General features: G+C 35.6%; 2 protein-coding genes across 9 annotated transcripts; both read right to left on the minus strand.

Moving 5' to 3' along the window:
- Window positions 1-169: 169 nt before the first annotated feature.
- LOC110604446 (DNA topoisomerase 2-binding protein 1) lies at window positions 170-9,375 on the minus strand. 5 transcript variants are annotated; one of them, XR_006350047.1, is made up of 19 exons: window positions 9,031-9,375; window positions 8,899-8,941; window positions 8,276-8,397; window positions 7,899-8,006; window positions 6,642-6,786; window positions 6,460-6,551; window positions 5,592-5,685; window positions 4,969-5,464; window positions 4,591-4,733; window positions 4,033-4,382; window positions 3,359-3,526; window positions 2,578-2,868; window positions 2,069-2,488; window positions 1,944-1,988; window positions 1,784-1,863; window positions 1,331-1,421; window positions 595-1,176; window positions 428-489; window positions 170-327 (listed from the first exon to the last, which is right to left on the minus strand). XR_006350047.1 is itself a non-coding variant. In XM_021742608.2 (17 exons), exons 1-17 carry the CDS (start codon window positions 9,208-9,210, stop codon window positions 1,099-1,101), a joined length of 2,946 nt encoding a protein of 981 aa, XP_021598300.1. In that variant the 5' UTR covers window positions 9,211-9,375; the 3' UTR covers window positions 170-1,098. The 5 variants fall into 5 exon arrangements, 2 of the variants coding, with proteins under 2 accessions (XP_021598300.1, XP_021598332.1); XR_006350046.1 differs by having other exon boundaries at window positions 170-489; XR_006350045.1 differs by having other exon boundaries at window positions 428-1,176.
- Window positions 9,376-12,669: 3,294 nt separating this feature from the next.
- Window positions 12,670-19,324, minus strand: LOC110604473 (ubinuclein-1). 4 transcript variants are annotated; one of them, XM_021742667.2, is made up of 14 exons: window positions 18,798-19,324; window positions 18,393-18,479; window positions 18,180-18,272; window positions 17,969-18,045; window positions 16,898-17,504; window positions 16,489-16,588; window positions 16,280-16,389; window positions 16,041-16,127; window positions 15,166-15,291; window positions 14,520-14,657; window positions 14,370-14,417; window positions 13,932-14,033; window positions 13,641-13,674; window positions 13,241-13,380 (listed from the first exon to the last, which is right to left on the minus strand). In XM_021742667.2, the coding sequence occupies exons 1-13, from the start codon at window positions 19,032-19,034 to the stop codon at window positions 13,648-13,650; spliced, it is 1,839 nt and encodes a 612-aa protein (XP_021598359.1). In that variant the 5' UTR covers window positions 19,035-19,324; the 3' UTR covers window positions 13,241-13,380; window positions 13,641-13,647. The 4 variants fall into 4 exon arrangements, with proteins under 4 accessions (XP_021598351.1, XP_021598343.1, XP_043810214.1 ...); XM_021742659.2 differs by lacking the exon at window positions 13,641-13,674 and having other exon boundaries at window positions 12,670-13,380; window positions 16,041-16,124; window positions 18,798-19,322; XM_021742651.2 differs by lacking the exon at window positions 13,641-13,674 and having other exon boundaries at window positions 12,670-13,380; window positions 18,798-19,321.
- Window positions 19,325-19,440: the final 116 nt, after the last annotated feature.

Genomic DNA, 19,440 nt, shown 5'->3' on the forward strand with positions numbered 1-19,440 from the left:
ATGGGTAATCAAGAGTTTAATAGCTTGAGTAAAGAAATTAAATAAGTTAATTTTCAAAAAAAAAAGTATTTTCTGCAATCAAATGTACAAATAAATAACTAGTTATTTGTATATTTCTTCTTTTTTTAATTTTATTTGTACAATAATAAAAATGTTAATTCATGACCGTGATACTAAAAAATATATATATATAAATAATGAGTCGCATAATATATAAAGATAAAAGATAAACACAACTACATATATCGAGAGCCAGAATTAAGATTTTGCAAAGTGAGAGTGCAGTCTCTTCTCCCAAATCCGAATCCCAGCTACTTTTCCCCATCCCTGACCCATGTAAGGAAACTGGGTAAAAGAGCCGTCACATTTAGCAATCAAACTAAAATCAGTCAGCTCAGAACAGTTTAAAATGATCATCAATGCTTACATAACTCGGCCTTACTTAGGAGTCCATATCCCCATCTCTCCCATCCATCTTCATGCCATCACCTGAAAAGTAGTCCAAAACCCTAGAATGTAGCATCCTTGCTCACTCAGGGAAGGAAACAATGCTAACAATAACATCGTTCATAATGAATAAGCTCATGATGTTACCATGGAATCAACTGCTTTCACCTTTGATTCCATAATCTGCCAGTTGTGGCATTCAGATGAGAATGCAAAAGTTGAGTTTTTAATTCCAGTTTTGTCCCCTGTATGTTCATTTGAGCTTAGCAGAATGGAGTAGTCTCACGTTTAAAAAACTACTTGCGATTATCTGAACCAATGCATCACATTTAAAATTACATCAGGTATTTCAGCTAAAATCCTAGATGAATTTCACAGCCTAATTATATAAAATGTTACTTCACAAGCTGCATTAATCATATTATATTGGTTAATTACTCGAATCTATCCAGGGATACATATTACAATTGCTATCAAACCCTACTGTCTAATCTTGACCACCCATCTTAGCAAGGTTGATAATTGAATTGATGCAGGGCGCTAAACTTTACCTTGATAGGCCAAGAAACTTTAGATTTGCCATCAAACCTTCATCTCGGTATACAGTGTTGTCAACTGCCAAATAAATTTTACAGAGGCTATGGTTCTAACTCAGGCCATGCTACTTCGAGTTCGAACCCTATCTATAAGCATTTGCCTGCCCGACAAATCTTCTTCATAGCCAACAACCTACATTGTCAATGTGAAGCACCATCAGCAGAGTGGAATTCCATCCACCTAAAGGCAATACGCTAATATAAACACATTATAGCCATGCAATAAGCAAATTTATATCTTCATGAAACAACCAACCAACAAATTGCCAATGAGTGAGAGCATAAACCTGCGACTCTGTTTGAGTTTCACTGAACCCATCATACATTCCTCTATTTACATCTGAAGAAGGATTAGGTAGCTCATCTCTTTTCCCAGTTCTGAAAAGAACCAAAAGCATAAAATAAAGGTTAAAAGGGGTTAAAAAAGAACTACATGAAATAAAAAGAGAGAAGCAAAACACCCCAAAAAGCCAAAATAAGAAATAAGTAAAAAAGAAAATTATATTTGTCAACTGGAAAGATCAATCAAGCTATTTACAGTAATAAATTTATCCAGGTAAAAAGAAAGTATTAGAACTCATACATGTCGGATGGTGAAATAAGTTTATGCTTATAAAGTAGGGACTCATTATCATAAATCTACAGGACTAAACAGAAAAATTCAATGGCTGAGCAAACATTTGAATAAATAAAATTCAAGAATTACAAACGATAGCAATTAAAATAAATAACATCACTACCTATTTAACCAATGCTTAGGTAACCCAAGGACATGGTGAGAGCCATGGTCTTCACCAAGTACTGTATCAGATGAATAAAGCTGTTTTCCCATCAAGGATTAGACAGAAGCAGAGATAGAATAATTATATGAAGAAAAATAATAATCAAAATATAGGATACATTTTTGTCACACCCATTCCTCCCTGGTGACTTCTGATCGTGAATCTGAAATTAAATCAGACAGCATAAAGTAATCTATAAACTAAACATCAAAAAAGCAATTGAAGAGTCATCAATGGTATAACCTTGCTTGTCTGCTCTAGTAAGTCTTCAATAGCAGCTGCTACATCAGGAACACTATGAGAAGGTTCTCCATTATCATTTTTATTGTTTCCTCCAACGAGATCTATCTTGCAGATTGAATCATCTAAATGAACTCCAGAAGAAAGCAGCTCCTTTTGAACATCACTTTCCGAAAGCCTTGCCTTTTTACAATAGTCACTGGATTCTTGGAGTTCTTCCCCAAGGCTGTTAATTCTACTACCACCTGTCAGACTTGGCGCATTTCTAAGGTTTTGTGACTGGCTTTCAAATTGAGATGGATTCTCTCCAGATATCATTCGATCAGCTTGAGTAGGAAACTGGCTCACAGTGCATACTCCTGCATCCTGGTCTTGAGAAGTAACTTCTCTTGGACGAAAGTGATCCACTGTGACAACTTCATTCTGCAGCAGGTGTAGGTTGTATGCAAATATATTGAGAGGTCAACAATAAATGGTCACACAGATACACACAGCAAACATCATAAATATACCTGCCTGACACACTCATAAATCCACTCAGAAGTAATCGAGCATATGCCCCACTTACAAGCAGCCTCATATTTTGGCCCACTGGTAAACTTGCATAGTAGATGAGTGACTTTTCTCGTCAGTTTCTCCACAAATTTAGCTCCAAGAACAAAGCACAAGTTTCTTAGGAGTAGTCTATCTTTCTCTTCATACTGTGAGATGCAAAATCGGAAGCTTTCAAAACCAGGCAAAGGAATCCGGCAAGGAAGTGGAGAATACATAATATGACCACCAACATCCAGCAAGCATCCATCCTTCAATAGCAATAATATTTAGTACAATTTTCAGTGTACTGGATTAGTGGATTATCAGATATTTAAACAAATAAAATAACCATTCAACTTAAACTATAAATTAAGGAGATGATCAAGTTAAACATAGAAATAGAAACAATAGATGCAGCAGCAGCAGCAACTAAGACAAGAATACATCATTCTGGTTCTACTTCAGCTGTTAATCTTGAAACACAAGCATATTTGATGCATAACCCAAAGAATGCTCCTAGGACATATCAAATGCAAATTGAAGTTCCCTATCTCCACTCCTTTCAATGCATACTCGATATAAAGCATAAGCCAAGACTAAGAAGAGTTCCAATAGAAGTCCCAAATTTTAGCCATTGCTCTCACATCTTGCATTAGAGTTTTTACAAATTCCCATTATAAGTTCCATCAATAAATAATCATGCAAAAATAAGAAAAACAATACTGAAAAACGTGTCATTAATTATTCAAAGGAGCATACCTCTAAACAAGATCTGACCCAATGACTGGATACATAAGTAGTTCGGGGGACATCTACAGACCTTGGTACCACACCATGGCATTCAATGGTAAAGTGCACATTCTGTTTTACATGATCTTCCACCATATCCCCTCCCCCTTGACTCACCCACTGAACAATTTCAGCTCTCTGAAAGGGTGAAAAAAGGTAGATGTAAAAAACAACTTAATATAGTTGGGAAACATTGCACAGAATGTTTAAAATGAGACCCTGGACTTGAAGCATGAAACCAAATAAAAACTATTAAAATAATAAGAAGAAGAAAAAGAAAGGAGAGTACATATCCTCTCCTTAACTTGCCCACCAAACAATTTCAGCTTTCTGAAAGGGAAAAAGGTCAATGAAACATAAAAAGAGAATATATTTGGCAAAAATTGCGCAAAATGTTTTAAAAACTAAGAATGTGGACCTGCTGCATGAAACCAAATAAAAATAGAAGTAGAGAAGAAAAGACAAAGAATGCATGGTTAAAGCATAAGCAATTCAAGCTAACAGGCATCAAAAGTAGACTTTATCTAAAATTTAAACAATTAGTGCATCAGAGAATCAACTGAATCTGTCACAACATACAGTATCCACTTAACTATAGATGTAGAAAATCACAAGTGACAAAAACTTTAATTTGAAGTGCTTACCCTATCTTCAGGAAAGGAATCTGAAAAGTGAAATGTTTTTCCCTTGAAAACAGGAAATGGCTTCTGATTTTGATCCCTGGAATCATGCTGCTTTCCATTCTTCTTTCGATTGTCAACAACAGATAACAGGTTCTGTTGAGACTGTCTCAAGGTTGTGTCCACAGTTATTCTGTTCAGGTTGATTTCTGGTTTCTCTTCCTTGTCTTTCTCCAAAAATGAGGCCTTCCCATTGCCAAAGTTTGTACCACCCATTAAATGATCAGAGTGAAGGCTTGAATGGGTACTGGAGACTCTACCTTGATTCATGCTAGCCATGCCAACTAGTGCTCCTTTAATGGAGTTTGCAGAATCTATGTAATCAGGACATAGAGTTAAGAGAACAAAACGAAAAGCAAGACAGAAATTCCTAAATAATGAGAATAATCAAGCCCATGAAAATAAAAACAACACACATCATATCTCCAGCACAAACATGAATTGAAAAGGAAGAAAGAAAAAGGAAAAGGAAAAACAAAACAAAGAGAACCAGAAATGATCATGATAAAGTAATACGAAAACCTTTAGGAAGAAGTAAATCATAGGCAATATGTTTCCTGAGAACAGGGGTTTCTTTCCTTTCACGATCACAATCTTCAAGCCAGGTTGGTCTAACCACATTAATAACACCCAAGGCAGCAAGGCCCCTCAGCTCCTTTTTTTCACTGGGAGAAAACATATAACCACATGTGAAACCAAGAGTGTAGGAATCCAAATAAGATGATCCTCAAATACCAACCCAAAAGCAGAGAGAAATAATGAAACATAAAACATCATCAGATAGAGATCACAAGTTAGCAAGTCGAGGCATTTCTGAAAATTCACCCGATGTAAATGAGAAGATAACCAAGCAATGCATTTAAATACTTTGATAGTGCCGTTAATTCAGAGCAGACTTACACCTCTGTTGGAGCCCCAACTACAATGTGTGTTAATTTATCGTTGAATGACATATACCGAGAACCCCCACCTCTTCGCACCATATTAACTAATTTACGCAGCTCAGAAGCTTCAAAGCCAACAAGTGATATCCTACACTCTGACAAGTAGAGTTCACTATCTTCAGACTGAGAGTCATTGGCTATACAACTATCAAGGTTTGTTTCATTTGTGGGGTTCTCTGCAGGGATTTCATCATCTCCTGCTTTCATAAAGACAGGAGGATCTGAAAACATGGAAGACATGTTCTGCGAGAGGGTAGCTTCTAAATCTGACTCAGGAAACACTGCACAAGGAAAATCTGGGGAACTAGATTCTGCAGCAATGGAGGACTGCACAGATAGTGAATTTACAATATTGTTGTCTTGGATAGGCTGTGCCACTGAGGGACACTTCAAATTTTTATTTGAAGATATAGAACCACCTTGAACAGGATAAGACTCCTCGTTAAGACATGCTACTCATCAAAGAATAAAAATTCAAAGTCAGCACAACCCATACAAATGAGGTGAATAATTAAAGCTGATATATTATAAATGCTAAGTGAACCAGAATTTGCATGATACGGTTAGTGTTAGCATTACCTCGTCTAGCAACAGATTGATCAAACCATTTCCGGGTTACAATATGAATATGGCCCCACCTTCGAGCAACCTTGTACTTATCACCTTCAGGAGCTTATGGGCAGTCAAGAAAACAAATAAAGCCATCCTTAATTAATGCTTCAGAAACCTTTAGGAGACAAATTTTGTCAGGAAACACAGATTTGCAGGAAAATGGTTCTATAAAGGGGAAATTTTTTTTCTTTTTAAAATTCTTATAATTTTAGTGAAACTCTTTTCAAAATGCAGACAAGGCATTTTGGGAACTAATTATCTGTCATCTCAAAGCATGCAAGAAGCAGCACTAGCTTGAGTGCTTCACCATTAGATAATGTTACAACTTCCACATCCAACAGTTGCAAAGGTAGATAGATTACTATAGTTAATAGTCTAACCTAACACGTATCACACAGGAAGCTTGGGCAACTTTGGTCACTAGGAAAACCTACATATACATTAAAATATTTATATCATACTTTCCGTTATCAGGATTATAAAATTTAAGAAAGGAATTTTACAATTTTCTAGATCAGGAAACACACGATTTTGTAAGCCCTAAAAGTTCAATTGCACAGCACATGAAAATGCAAGTGTGTGTGTGTGTATGAGAGAGAGAGAGAGAGAGAGAGAGAGAGAGAGCATCATTGATAAGGCAGTCTAAGATAGGCAATTAAAAGTAATTGGAAGATTCCATAAAAAAATGCACCTTTGCAATATAAGGATGATGAAGGTTTATGCAATAAACCATATATTCCAAGGATTTGTTATTTCTAAGAAAAACATTGAAAAGGAAGAGAGTGGAACAAATGAATGAACCAAAACCAGATAAATGTCTTAATGAAAAGGATATATCACAGATCAAATGTGTGCACTTCTTCGTCAGCTCAGCAGAGTATTTCCCACCATTTTGCGTGATAATTTTTTCAATTTCCTTCCGCTCATCTGAAAAGGGCCAATAAACCAGTTATAAAATCAGAATTGTTTATTAGAAACAAGTAATAGCCACAAACAACAACTGGCTTGTATCAAAACCTGCAGGTATCCTGGTAACACATATCATTAATCCAGAAAAGGGAAGGACCCGGTATGATTCTTGAGGAACAACACGATGCTCGCTCCAGCATTGATATAACCAATTAATAGTTACAATTGGTTTCTTCAGAACATTTAGAGCCCACTGCAAAAAAGAGGGACATTACAAAAAGGCAGCACTTACTCATTGAAGTACATAATACATGATCCAAAAATATCCTGAATCTCCTCATCAAGGATATTAAAGCTTCAACTGTAATAAAGCAGATGGTGGTGATGATTGTTTGGTGCTGTGGTGAAAGGTTTCTCCAAAGTCCTAAAGGCATGTTATTAAGGAGCTAAAATTTTGTGGATGAGCCACCTTGTGCACAAATCTTAACCTTACGGCCACGTCTAGAAAACCTAGAATCTGACTTTCCAAAGACTAACACTAGCTTAACAACCACTATCCAATGAGGAACAAAACTTTCAAAGGAACCAAATCAGCTTTCCTACATAACTTAATTCACCATTATTAGATCCATAGGTAGAAACATCAACTTCAGACTCAAATCCAAAGAGATGTCCTAATATGCATTGGAAGTATCCAAGACACTAAAGTGGATTCCTCCTAGGGCTGAGCAGTATTCGGTTCAAACCGAAAAAACCGACCGAATCGAATTAATTTCAAAATTCGGTTCGGTTTTTTATTCAATTCGGTTCGGTTCGGTTTTTAATTTTAAAAATTTCGGTTATTTCGGTTCGATTCGGTTTTGATCAGAAAAAAATTGAAAAAACCAAACTGAATCTATTAGTGATAATAATATATTATTTTCAATAATATAGAGAAATTAAATTATATTAAGATTAAAATATTTTAATTAAATTTTAAAATATTAAAAATAAAGTGTAAAAAATAAAAAAAAATTATTAAAAATCGAAACTGATCAAACCGAATCGAATTGAACCGAATCAGACCGGTTCGGTTCGATTCGGTTCCTGACCAAAATCGGTTCGGTTCAGTTTTCATAAATACTAAAATTTCGGTTTTCGGTTTATTTGGTTCGGTTCGGTTTTGAACCGAACCGACCGAATGCTCACCCCTAATTCCTCCATAACACTCTAAACCAATTTAGTCTTATTAACACTCACATGCATACCTCATGGCAGATGGAGAAAAAGAGAGAAATCATGGATATTAAATGGATCACTCCTATATGAAGCAAAATAATTTATAAGAATGTGAATTAACAATAGCTTTCAAGGGCAGTGCTAGACCTTGTACTTTGCAGCCAAAACATTCTTTACAATGACGAAACTAACATCCAAAGATGCCTTTGCAAGCAACTGACCACCCATTGCTGTTACCAACTTTTCTATCTTGTCCTGTTTCATAATTATAAGCATTGGAAAAAATCAGCAACAAAAGCTCCCATTTGGTGGAGGGGAAAGGGGGAGTAAGAGAGTGATAGAGAAAAGCAATAGGTACTCCAAAGAACAATGTAACTTGACCTTTAAGGCATCCAATATACCCACACAGACACATACATAGTTCCAGTTAAAGCAATCTTCCTTGTAATGGAGCTGAGGCCTTATTGTCTAGTAAGATATTACAATTCTTTTACCTTTTATATCTCCTTTTATAAAAAGAATACCTTTTCAACCATTTCAAAGCCGGATGCCAGAACTTTGACACCATCCATTGCAAGACAACATGTGAAGCCTTGTTTAGGCAGTGCTCTATGCTCTTTTGCACATGAAAGCACACACTGAGGACCTGCCCAATATTACATGAGCCCAAAAATAAGAACAATGTTAGCAATATGTGCACAAAATACAAGACAAAAGCTAGAGCACTGAGTTAATTTCAGTCACAATTCATCACTCTTGCTATGCCTCCTGATTAATTGACCTTTTTTCATTGCCTACATATATAACTCAAAAATACGGGAAACTGATTGCATCTTTTTAACCACCTATTTATTTAAGAATATATATAGTAGAAAACAATCTTCAATGAGGAAAAAATAAAAAAAGATCAGGATGTATCCTAAATAAGAGAATGAACTGAGATTTATCACATTAATCCCGTCTTTTTGCCATTTCTTTATTTATAAACTAATTAATTTTGTGATATTCCAGTATAGAAACTTCAGAATAAACTAAGGGATGATCACAAGCTATTATCAGAAACGAAATTCCATAAATTACATTAACAACACGACAAAAAAAAATATCACAAAAAAAAAAAAGTAAAAACAAAAGAAGGTAACAGTACCTAGCAAATTACAGCCTCTAGCTCTGAGATCCTCGAATTTCTCCTGAAAACAATAGGGAAAAAAATTGAAAAACCTAATTGAAGCAAACTAAACTAGAAATGGCAGGAACTATGTTAATTGCAATTACTTACGTGATCAGGAGAGGAGATGATGTGATAATCATTGGGGCCATTCCTTGAAGGATCGCAGCAGAGAAAGACTTCGGCACCGTTGAGCTTGAGAGCATCAAGAAGAGTGTCGAAGACTTCCGGCGGCACCAGGTTCCTGGACATGAAGACATTCGCTCCTTTGAATGTCTTCGCCTTCAACATCTTCTATAGGGAGACAGACGGTCTTCACGGAGCTTTCCTGCTTCAATTGCACCAATTGTACGGTGAAGGAGAGCGGTGGCGAGTGCAGGTGAGTTAGGTTTTTTGTGCGTCTGGAGAGTGATAGTTTTTGAATTCAGGAGATTATGTGAATAAAAAGGGGGAAAGAAAATAATTAAAAGACGCGGGAATAATATAATACTGAAAGATGCTGATAAGGTGCATCGATCGTATTCGTAATGGACCCTTTTTCATGTAGACAAAAAATAAAAAAATAGTCTAAACGGCATGCCGTGCCTGTAATTTTTTTTTTTTTCATTAAGTAGAGCTCATAAGGTTTAATATTAAATTCTTTTTAACTTGGATTTTAGAAAGAAATATCAATAAATACAAATGTGAAAATTGTAATTTTAACTAGATTATTTCCCCCATTTAAAAAAAAAAACTAGATTATTTCCATAAGTAAATAAGCTGCATATCTCATTACAAAGCAGACTTAAGTAGAGATTAGGCCGGAATTAATAAAAGAATAAATCAATGCTATATGTAGCAAATATAAATTTCATAAGGTTTAATATTAAATTCTTTTTAATTTGGATTTTAAAAAGAAAGAACAACCGTCCAGTTTTGTTTATTAAACCGTTTTTAAATTTTATGAGAAAAATTATTATTTAATATTTATTAAATTTATTCATATTTAAACTCCATTAATTTATAAAAAATAATTTATTTTTAAAAAATATTTTCACGAAAATATTCTCCTTAAAAAAAGTTATTTTTCTTAAAATAAAAAAATTTAATGTTTATCCATAATTTAAATTTCTTGAAAAATAAATTCCCTCAGTTCACTAGCCAATATTCAAAGGAGAATTAATCTAAATATATTCGATGACCGTCGATTTCTTCTACTCTGAACCAGACCGGATTCAAGAGGAGAATAATGACCCAAAATCTATTCAGCCCTTCTTAGACTTAGACTGACCAACTTAGCATCTCGGATCTCGACCCAGACACGCCGGGCCGGATGGATTACCCGCGAGTCCAGATTCAGCAGAAAGAAGCTCAATCCGATGATATGATGTGAGGGAGAGGAGCTGGTCCAATCACTTCACAGCCTAGCCCGCACGCGTGCCGAGAAAATTAAATAGCCGCCTAGCATAGAGAGATCTGACACATCCGTACGTACGGGTCTTAGTAATATAAATAGGTAGCACAATAACAGAGAGGTGGAAGACATCAGAGACATGTAAAAAAGGAGAAGGTATCTTCTTTAGGGGGTTATCTTTTTTAGGGGGTTTTCTTCTTCCGACTTCCTTTTAGGATCCATATTTTTTATTTTATTTTTCTCTGCAACTCTGCCGTATTTATACTACACTGGTTCATGAATCTGACTTAAACGTTGGAGGGTCTCTACCGGGACATCCCCAGTATACTCATGACCATCTTTTTTTATTTTGCAGATCATTTCATTAAATTGAATATTAAGAGACCCATATGATGGATCAAGAAAAAAACTAGACATATCATAGAATAAAAGGAAAATCAGATTTATCAGTATCAAATAAATTACTCATTTAGTTTCATTCGATTTAAAAATTTTTGAAAATAATTTTATTTCATTAAATTATAGGAGAAATTATTTTTTTACTATTTACTCTTATTAATATTAGAAATAACCAATAGTTTACACTTATCCATTATCATTAATTAATCTTAACGGTATTATTACTTTTCTACCTTTGTGCGCAATAACGGCATTGCATAGGCACCAAAATTAAACATAAAAATAATAGGAGAAAGAAAAGGAAAAACAATAAAGATTCAAAGTTAGACGTTAACTAGAATAATTAGTAGAAAGAGAAAATCCTCTCATTCTCTTCTTCTTTCTTGGCGTTGGACCTTTCTTATTGTCAGTGTGCATTCAGCCTTCCTCAGCCACATCATGGGGCTGTAAGTCTCCTCTTCTCATTGCCTAATTGGAGTTGTAGTTATTATTCTTTTATTGTTGCTTTATTCCTTTGGGGCAATGGTACTTGTGTGGTTTAAGAGTTTTTCTTTTAGGTATTCAATAGTTGGTTTGATTAAATTTAGATCCAAATCATTTTCACACTCGTTATAATACATAATTTATTGATTTTATAACTAAATTCAATTCAAACCATATTTATTTTCATTGGTTAATCAATGATTAATATTTAAATCATCTACTACCTTCACACCACATCAATTATTAAAATTAATTTATTAATTAATAGTATAGTAATAATGAAATATTATATTTTTAATAATAATAGAGATAAAAAAATATATAATTAGTATTATATTCAAAATAAACATAAAAATTAAAAAAGAAGGTAAAGTTAGAATTTGAGATATGTAATTGAATATAAAATGATTTTATTGATTAACTAATCAAATTAATAAAAAAATTTAAATTAAATATTCAAATCAATTCAGCATAACTAATTAACTAAATTTATTGATTCTGATTGATTTGGTTGAATGTCATAAATTGAACCGATTTATGAACACTCTATTCATTAATTATTTTATTTTATTGCGTTGTTAGTGTTGGTTCCGGCAATATTATGTATATTACTATTCCATATCCCTCTCCATCATCCTTTTTCTTTATAAAATTGAATAGAAGGATTCACAAATTATGATGCTAATTTTGCTACAACTATCCATAAATAGTTAAAACTTTTATATAAGCTAAACTAAGCAATAAAGTAACTCTTTCCCTCTGCCTCAAGTTGTCTTGCAGTAGCTTTCATAGCTTGACCTACGGTAGTACGTCGACCAATCTCAAGTCCAACAAAAGCAAGTCGAATAGGTGTCAACTGCTTCAAATTTGTTCTTTTTTATGTTTTGGGAAGACAAAGGTCCCTAGCAGCTATTCCTTTCAAACGACCAATCTTGAAGATGCAATAAAGTGTAGAAGTTCTGCTTGGCTTCCTCCTTTGAACACTGACGATGATTTTGGCTTGGCTTGCTTCTCGGATTATAAACCTTTTTTTCACCTAGTATGCTTAGATCTATGTTTGGTACAAGTTCCCAACTCTTTAGTATGTGGTTAACCATGACTTGAATAATGACCACTCCCCATCTCATCGTGCTACAACCTTGTTGCTTTTTTTTAGGATTTGTGGTCATCTCACTGTGCTACAGCTGTTTCTGTTTTTTTTTAAAAGGATTTGCGTTCAATTATAAGAAAACCTAATATTGCATGTTTGCGCCTTGATGAACTGGATCTTTCCAGAGATCTATTTTTCTCGTTTTCGGTGTTTCTGAGCCTACGGGGTTGGCCCGAGTTCAATAGCAACAGTGGAGTTTCTTCCTTAGCTGCTAGGGTTTCGTGTTGGATGTCTTAGGCCGGGACCGGGATCAAAATCTAAAATTGGGCTGAGCCCATCTCTTTTAATGCAATACAATCTATCTTCCAACCAAAAAGAAAAAGAGTTGCACGTCAAAGCAATGCTTTAATCGCATTAAGAAAATACAGCATTCTGCCATCCCCAATTTCCAGTCAGAAATCTAACAACGCACCATTCAACACTTAATTACAAAAATGGTAGCAAGCGGCTGGTCAGAATTAATAAAGCCTGCTGAAGACAAAATAAAGAAGAAACATTTTGTTACACAATTACTTCTGTGGTGTAAACTTCCTAATCCAACTATATTGCGTCAGCTAGACTGTTCGAAACTTGAGGTAGTAAACTGAAGGTTTAACTTTTGGGGAAGACCTGAAGCTTGCTTAAGGGACTTGTGTCTTTCTTCACTAGATTGGGATTGCAACTTCTCAGAACGGAAATGAGTTTCATTCAACTCTTGTTCTGACTTCCTCTTTACCTTTTTCTTTGTCAATGCAACATCTACTGCCATCTTTGCCTCATCGATGGCATTGCTTGAACTTCCTTTTGGCTTCTCCTGTTTCAGCCTGTCCCAGTTTGGTATGTTCCTTGACGGACTTGGTAATCGAACAGCTGCCATCAATGAATTGGGAAGTGACTTGCTAGCTAAAGCCAAAACAGGACCACCTGTATCAGTAAGCAACCTCTCTCGCATATATTGTTGTCGAGCAGCAGAACTAAATATAATTGAACTATCATCACCATCACCATCATCCAATCTGGGTGCCAACATCTTTTTTCTCTTGATCTTCTCTTGATCCTAAAACAATAAATAGAAGTGTAAAACCAGACACCAATACCTTCAAGCCACATCCCCAGAGAAAAAAAGATGATAAATGCCATTTCAGGATGTTCCGTAAAGATGTGATGGTCCTAACAATCATGAAATTTTCAATGTTAAACAGCATTTATCAGTGATTCAAATAACGCCAACAATCCTAATGGGAAGAAAAAAACATCAGATGCCATAGATGGATCACAGATGTAAGACACTTCATTCCTGATTCATCTTAACTTTACCTCATTGTCAAGACCCAGGTTCCAGAATTTGATTCTACATTAGAGCAACTGCTGTCAAAACTAGGCAGATATGAAGGAGAAATTACTGTTCACTAACATTTAATGGATTCTACTTAAAGTCAATCAATACAATCAGCACCTAATTATTAAAGGAGAGTATTTAGGGTGAAAACTTCAGTGTTCCAAACATAAATGTCTCATCAGGAGCCATCCAGCAATTATGATAGCATGACCATTCACCCAAGCGAAGGAAAAAAAGGAGAAGTGGGCGGGTGAGTGAACATTACTTACCTTATGTCTAACATACAAGGACCTCCGTCTCTCTTTTGCCCTACAAATTGCACGCTTGATCCCATGATTGTCCATGAAACCTCTTGGCCACAACTGTGCAAGCTGATTCAGGGATGGTAATTCAGTGCCAAAGGCATATAGGCAAAAAAGTTAAGAACATTTGAACTTTTTCTCCCCTCCTTTTTCATAAGTAGGAATGAAAGAAGGGTAAAGAGATGAGTAAATGGAGGACCTTAAAGGGGCAATGGATTTCATATATGAATGCGGACTGGTCAGAAAGAAAGAGGGAGAGAAGGGCACAGGAGGACAAAGTTTGGACCTATAGTTAAATAAACTAGTAACAAAGTTTCAGCATGGAAAGGACAAGAGTAAGGAGTCACTTGCACCATTCCATTTCAAGTTTTCAACTCATAGGCTACTAAGAAAAACAGAAAATACCTCTAAATACAACTTCCTGACTTGTGGTCCAGCATCTTCATCCAGTCCCTAAAATCAACAGGTAAAGATTAAATAAGATAATTAAAACAGTTTCAAATATGTAAGAATTTTTCAAGCATGGGCACTGCAAGTAGGTAATAATATCAGTACATCAACAAAGAGGTCATAGAGATCACAAATTTTGTCCTCCAACACAGTATCCATGCTAAATTTTCTTCTAAAGGCTCCTTTTTCCTCAGAAGCAATTTCTTGCAGATCACCAGATGCTCCGGCTTGTTGCTCCAATGTCTGAGAAAATGCTAAAAAATTATTCAGACATTCATCACTGACATGCCAGTAATAATCAATATAACTTTTACCAGTCATTAAGATTTCAAAACTAATAAATGCAACAGCATATGATATAGAAACGGCCCTTTAACATTTAGGATGGCTCATAAGTACCAAACCGTTGGTTAAAGAAAAACTAGAGAAACACAGGTCAAGACAGCAACCAAAGGCTGTTAGCTTAATAATCAGGTTGCTCAATCATCAGAACAAAGAAAGAGATTCAGGTAGCTCATTGAAGTCATAAAAAAGGGCTCTCTAACAAGTTCATTCCAATTGAAGCATTACACAGAAAATGATGACCAATTATGAGAAAAAGGAAGGTGGGGAAGGGGGGGGGGAACTCATCCATCACTAATTTTCAGTTCAAATTTGTCCATGTAACCTAAAGGTCCTAAACAATAGCTTTCTTCAATGCCACTGCCAATAAGTGAGAGAGAAATAGAGGGATAAGCTTCAACCAACACACCTTGGACTCTGAAGAAGGGACACATATCTTAACCATCTCAGCAACTTCTTTCTTTATTTGTTGGAACCTATCATCTTTCTCCTGCTTAGCAGACATGCCCATGTTAATCATTACTTTTAAGTTTCTCTGCAAAAAAAAAAAAAGAAAAGAAAAGGAAGCCTCATGTTATGGTAAAATATTTGATATCAGCCACAAAAAGGTAAATGCAATACACAAACACAACATTCCCAATGTTGTTTTACTTCGTTGTCAATGAATAAAAAGCAATATTGATTATAAAAACTTCATTTTCAATTAAACTAACAATATTCCAAATGTTTCATGAGACCAGCACAGACAGTTCTGTTAGGAAAACAAATTTGATCTGGAAAACTGTGGTAATATCATCGAAATATTAGAAGGTTGGGTTATGCGATTCAAGAGCCAACATTCAAATAAGCTACAAATTAGGGTTATACAAACAATTAATTGCTTATTTTATTCAGACAATTATCTTAATGAGTTCAAACATCTGAAAAATAATGAGAGACACATCAATAGCCTTTTGGTAAAGATACTCGTAGAAAACTTTAAAGGTCATTCCATAGTCATTAAAAGATGTTAATTGAACTCATCGACAGGTTCAATTCTACACTGGTTAGTACAAATAAGAAATAGAAAAAGATAATTGCCAAAAATGCACCTGTACATCCAGAAAAGTGAGGAGAAAAATAAAGAGAACTATCAAATTGAAAGTGCAAACAAAATGCTACCTCAAAAGAAGCAATTACACCCATCTTGTTGAAGCAATAATAGAATTCAGATGGCAGTGAGAAAGAAAGAGAACTGATGTAATAGCAGAGGATGGTATTCTTCATTTTTCTATAAAAAGGTACCTTGAGTGTTCTGAGCTGTATTAAGTGACCAAGAATGCTCATAAGGCGATTGAGCAACTCCTTTGATACTTTCCCTTGGCTGGCCTGCTGCACCGTCATGGGAAAAAAAATCTTATATTTTATTGGGAGCTCAATTATAACAATCAAAACCAAGAGTTAAGAACAAGAGAAAAAGAAGTTCTATCAAAGAACAAATTCAAGGACCAAAAATTCATGAAAGTGTTAACAATCTAGAGTACCGCTAGTCTTGCAACTTTAGCAAGCTTTAGCTTTATTTCTCTGGGCAATCTCCTCTTAATTGCCTGGGATGAGATATCAGCCTCTTGATTTTCCAAAGCTGGTGGCCTTGCTGTGACATTTTACAAAAGAAAAAAAATTGAATTTATAACAAAATTCCACAAAACCATATTACTAGGAATGGAAGTTCTACAAGAACTTTGGAGTTTACATTCAGCAACCATCTTCTCCAATTCCCTGATGGCATTTTCCAGCATTGAACTTTTGGCTTTAACACTAGAACCATCCTTTTTGTGAACATGTGAAGGTTTCTGCACCAACATTATATTCTCAGTCAAATGTAGACAACAAAGAGGGAAATGAACCATGTTTGAATCATTGGACCTATATGATTCAAGGATTAGTTTCAAATGCACATAACAATTCTTGTCTTCTCAAAACCAAATATCGTTCTACCAACTTTCTACTCTAAGAGATATGCATGTGTGTGTTTGATACAGTGAGTTCAAACTTCCTTGAGTCCAGATTTTGCAGAATAGCAATGCATAGCATTGTGTTCAAGCTGACAATCTGTCTCTGTCAATGCAAAAGAAAACTGAAAGAAATTTAAGAGGACTTACTGTTACTTGCATGGACATCTTGGCATCTGGCATGTTAAGATCAGGCAGTTCACGGACTCCGTTCCTTTCTTTTGATCTAACTGATGGTTCAAGCTCATCAACGCTGGTAACTGACTTAGCAGCGTGAAACTTGGATTGTGGGTAAGCACTTTTATCATGATATTTCTGATGTGAAACATCCAATGATCCACCTACATCTTTCGATTTGTTCGTCATGTTCTTTGCTAGGAGCCCTCCAGTCTTTGGATTTTCTATATCTTTAGCCTCCGCTGGAGATACAGAAGTATCGCCATTTGAAATTTGTATCAGAGAAGATGGATCTGTATTCATTTTAGTTTCAGCAGATTTCTTCTTAGAAGAAATTCCAGGTGCATGTGATAGATTCTGAGACCTCACGTCCTCACAGTGTTCGCTTGTCACAACCAAACTTTGAGAGAAATTAGAAGAGTTCTTTCCAAGTGGTGATGCTATCTTCCCAGCCGCTGACTTAACCAGCTTTACATGTTTATTTGACACAGAGCCATCATCACTCTCACCAGAGGCCTTAGTTAATTCTTTTCTTCGTCTTTTCTTTGCTTGCTGATTAGGTAAAACAGTAGGCTCATTTCTTGCAAAATGGAAACAACCAAATCAGTGAACAGAGATCCGGAAGACTGATCTTACTACATAAATAGAAACATGCAAATATGACTTCACTCTTAAAATAAATCAGATACAAAGCATCTGTACTGCAAAACAAACAGTAATAATACAATTGTAACCAAGAGTTGACCTATAAGTTCAGATGCTGAAGCTAGCAAAGGTTTTGATGTCACCAAGACATTAATTGAATAGAGGCACCATAAAACATATAATCAATAATGATCGCTTTGCAGATCACAATGACAACAGAAAGAACTCTTAGATCAATAATTATTTGTGTAATCAGATGGAAAATAGCAAGAGGGTTTGATGATGCTAGTGAAGAACACAAGATAAATTTCACAAACTCAGGGTTGATTTTGGATGTGCTTGACCGTAATGTCTAAGTTGTAAATACACAATCAAATGAAAGGTTGAAAGATAACTTACATGCGTTCCAGCTTCCCCCTGTTAACAAAAAACCCATCATGTTTTATTGCTGAATTATCCACTTCAAAATATTCATCCTGCATAATTGTTTTTAAAGAACATTGCAAACCCAGTTAAATCCTTTTAAACTATAGGATTAGTGTAAATTACAGCTGCAAAAGTCCAAATATAGAAAACAACAGAACATAGAAGCAACGGATTGAGACCCAACCAGCTCAGCATCATCAATAAAGGAGTCATCTGTATCGTATTGATCATCATCAGGAACATCCTTTAGATCTTCCTCATCACTACTATCTTTACCCTGTTATGGATTCAGTCACGTCACCACATGCAATTCCAATTATATGTGCTTAGTTCCATGCACATCAAATATAATCAAAGGCAAAGGGAAATAAACTGCATGAGAAGAAGTATAACAAACCATGTAAAGACGTTCAATCTTCTCAATCACAGCACTGAAACGATTTGGATGAGGTGCATCCTTCTCTTCATTTTCAGCTGGTTGTCCCTAAGGAATGTCAAGCACAACTAAGAATTCACACAGCATAAAACTAATTTATTTATCATGTACAAAAAAAAAAAAAAATTCACGGGCAAAGTATACATATCCCAACAAAGGGCACCCTGCATTTCCTCAGCATCAAAAGAAAACTTACCAACTCAAGAATGCCCATAATTAAGTAGGATATAAAACTAAATAAAGCTTAAGGTCGCGCGGAACTACTATTTATTCAACATTACAACTTTACCAATAATTAAGGTGAACAAACCATTACACATATATGCATTAGTCAATACACATGCATATCAGATTGGATGGGCTTACAGGAGCGAGGCGAGACTCAAGGTTGGGGTGAGCGTTGGCGGGAGGTAGGTCCAAAGCCGGCGCGGATCTACTATTGACCTTGTTTGCGTCTTTCATCAGCTTCTTCCATGACACGAATGTTGTCTCACCAGGTCGAAGCTCCACCGTGAATATTTGCCGGTCTCCTAATTTCACATACGTCGGCGTTGTCCTTGACGATGATTCCGCTCCAGCACCCCCACTAGTTCCTTCCTCCATTTTCCGGTTCACAGTTCTAGGGTATGGAATTGAGAATTCGAGAATTTAAGATTTGACAGACAGATAGAGAAGAGGAAATTCAGGAAACCCTAGATATTTATTGAGAGAGAAGTAGAAAGAGTGTGTTTAAAACAGTTCTTGAGGAGACAGAGATGGAAAGAACTAAAGGGAGAGCTGGGCGGGATGAGAAACGGTTTTCGGGGGTTTAACTGGAAAAGTGAATTTTCTGTTTTAATTTTCTTGCGTTTTCTTTCCCGAGAAAATTTGAGGGAGGGAAGGGAAAAGGGCGGGTTAGTCATGCCCCGTTTTAACTATTCTCTTCTTCAGCCCGACCCGGGATTTTAGCCCAGTCCTTTTATAGATTTGGCTTTCCTTTTGCAGGCTTAAGTCCGGATGAATGCCTACC

The sequence above is a fragment of the Manihot esculenta genome, chromosome 2 (genome assembly GCF_001659605.2).
Source record: "Manihot esculenta cultivar AM560-2 chromosome 2, M.esculenta_v8, whole genome shotgun sequence".
Classification (NCBI taxonomy): Eukaryota; Viridiplantae; Streptophyta; class Magnoliopsida; order Malpighiales; family Euphorbiaceae; genus Manihot; species Manihot esculenta.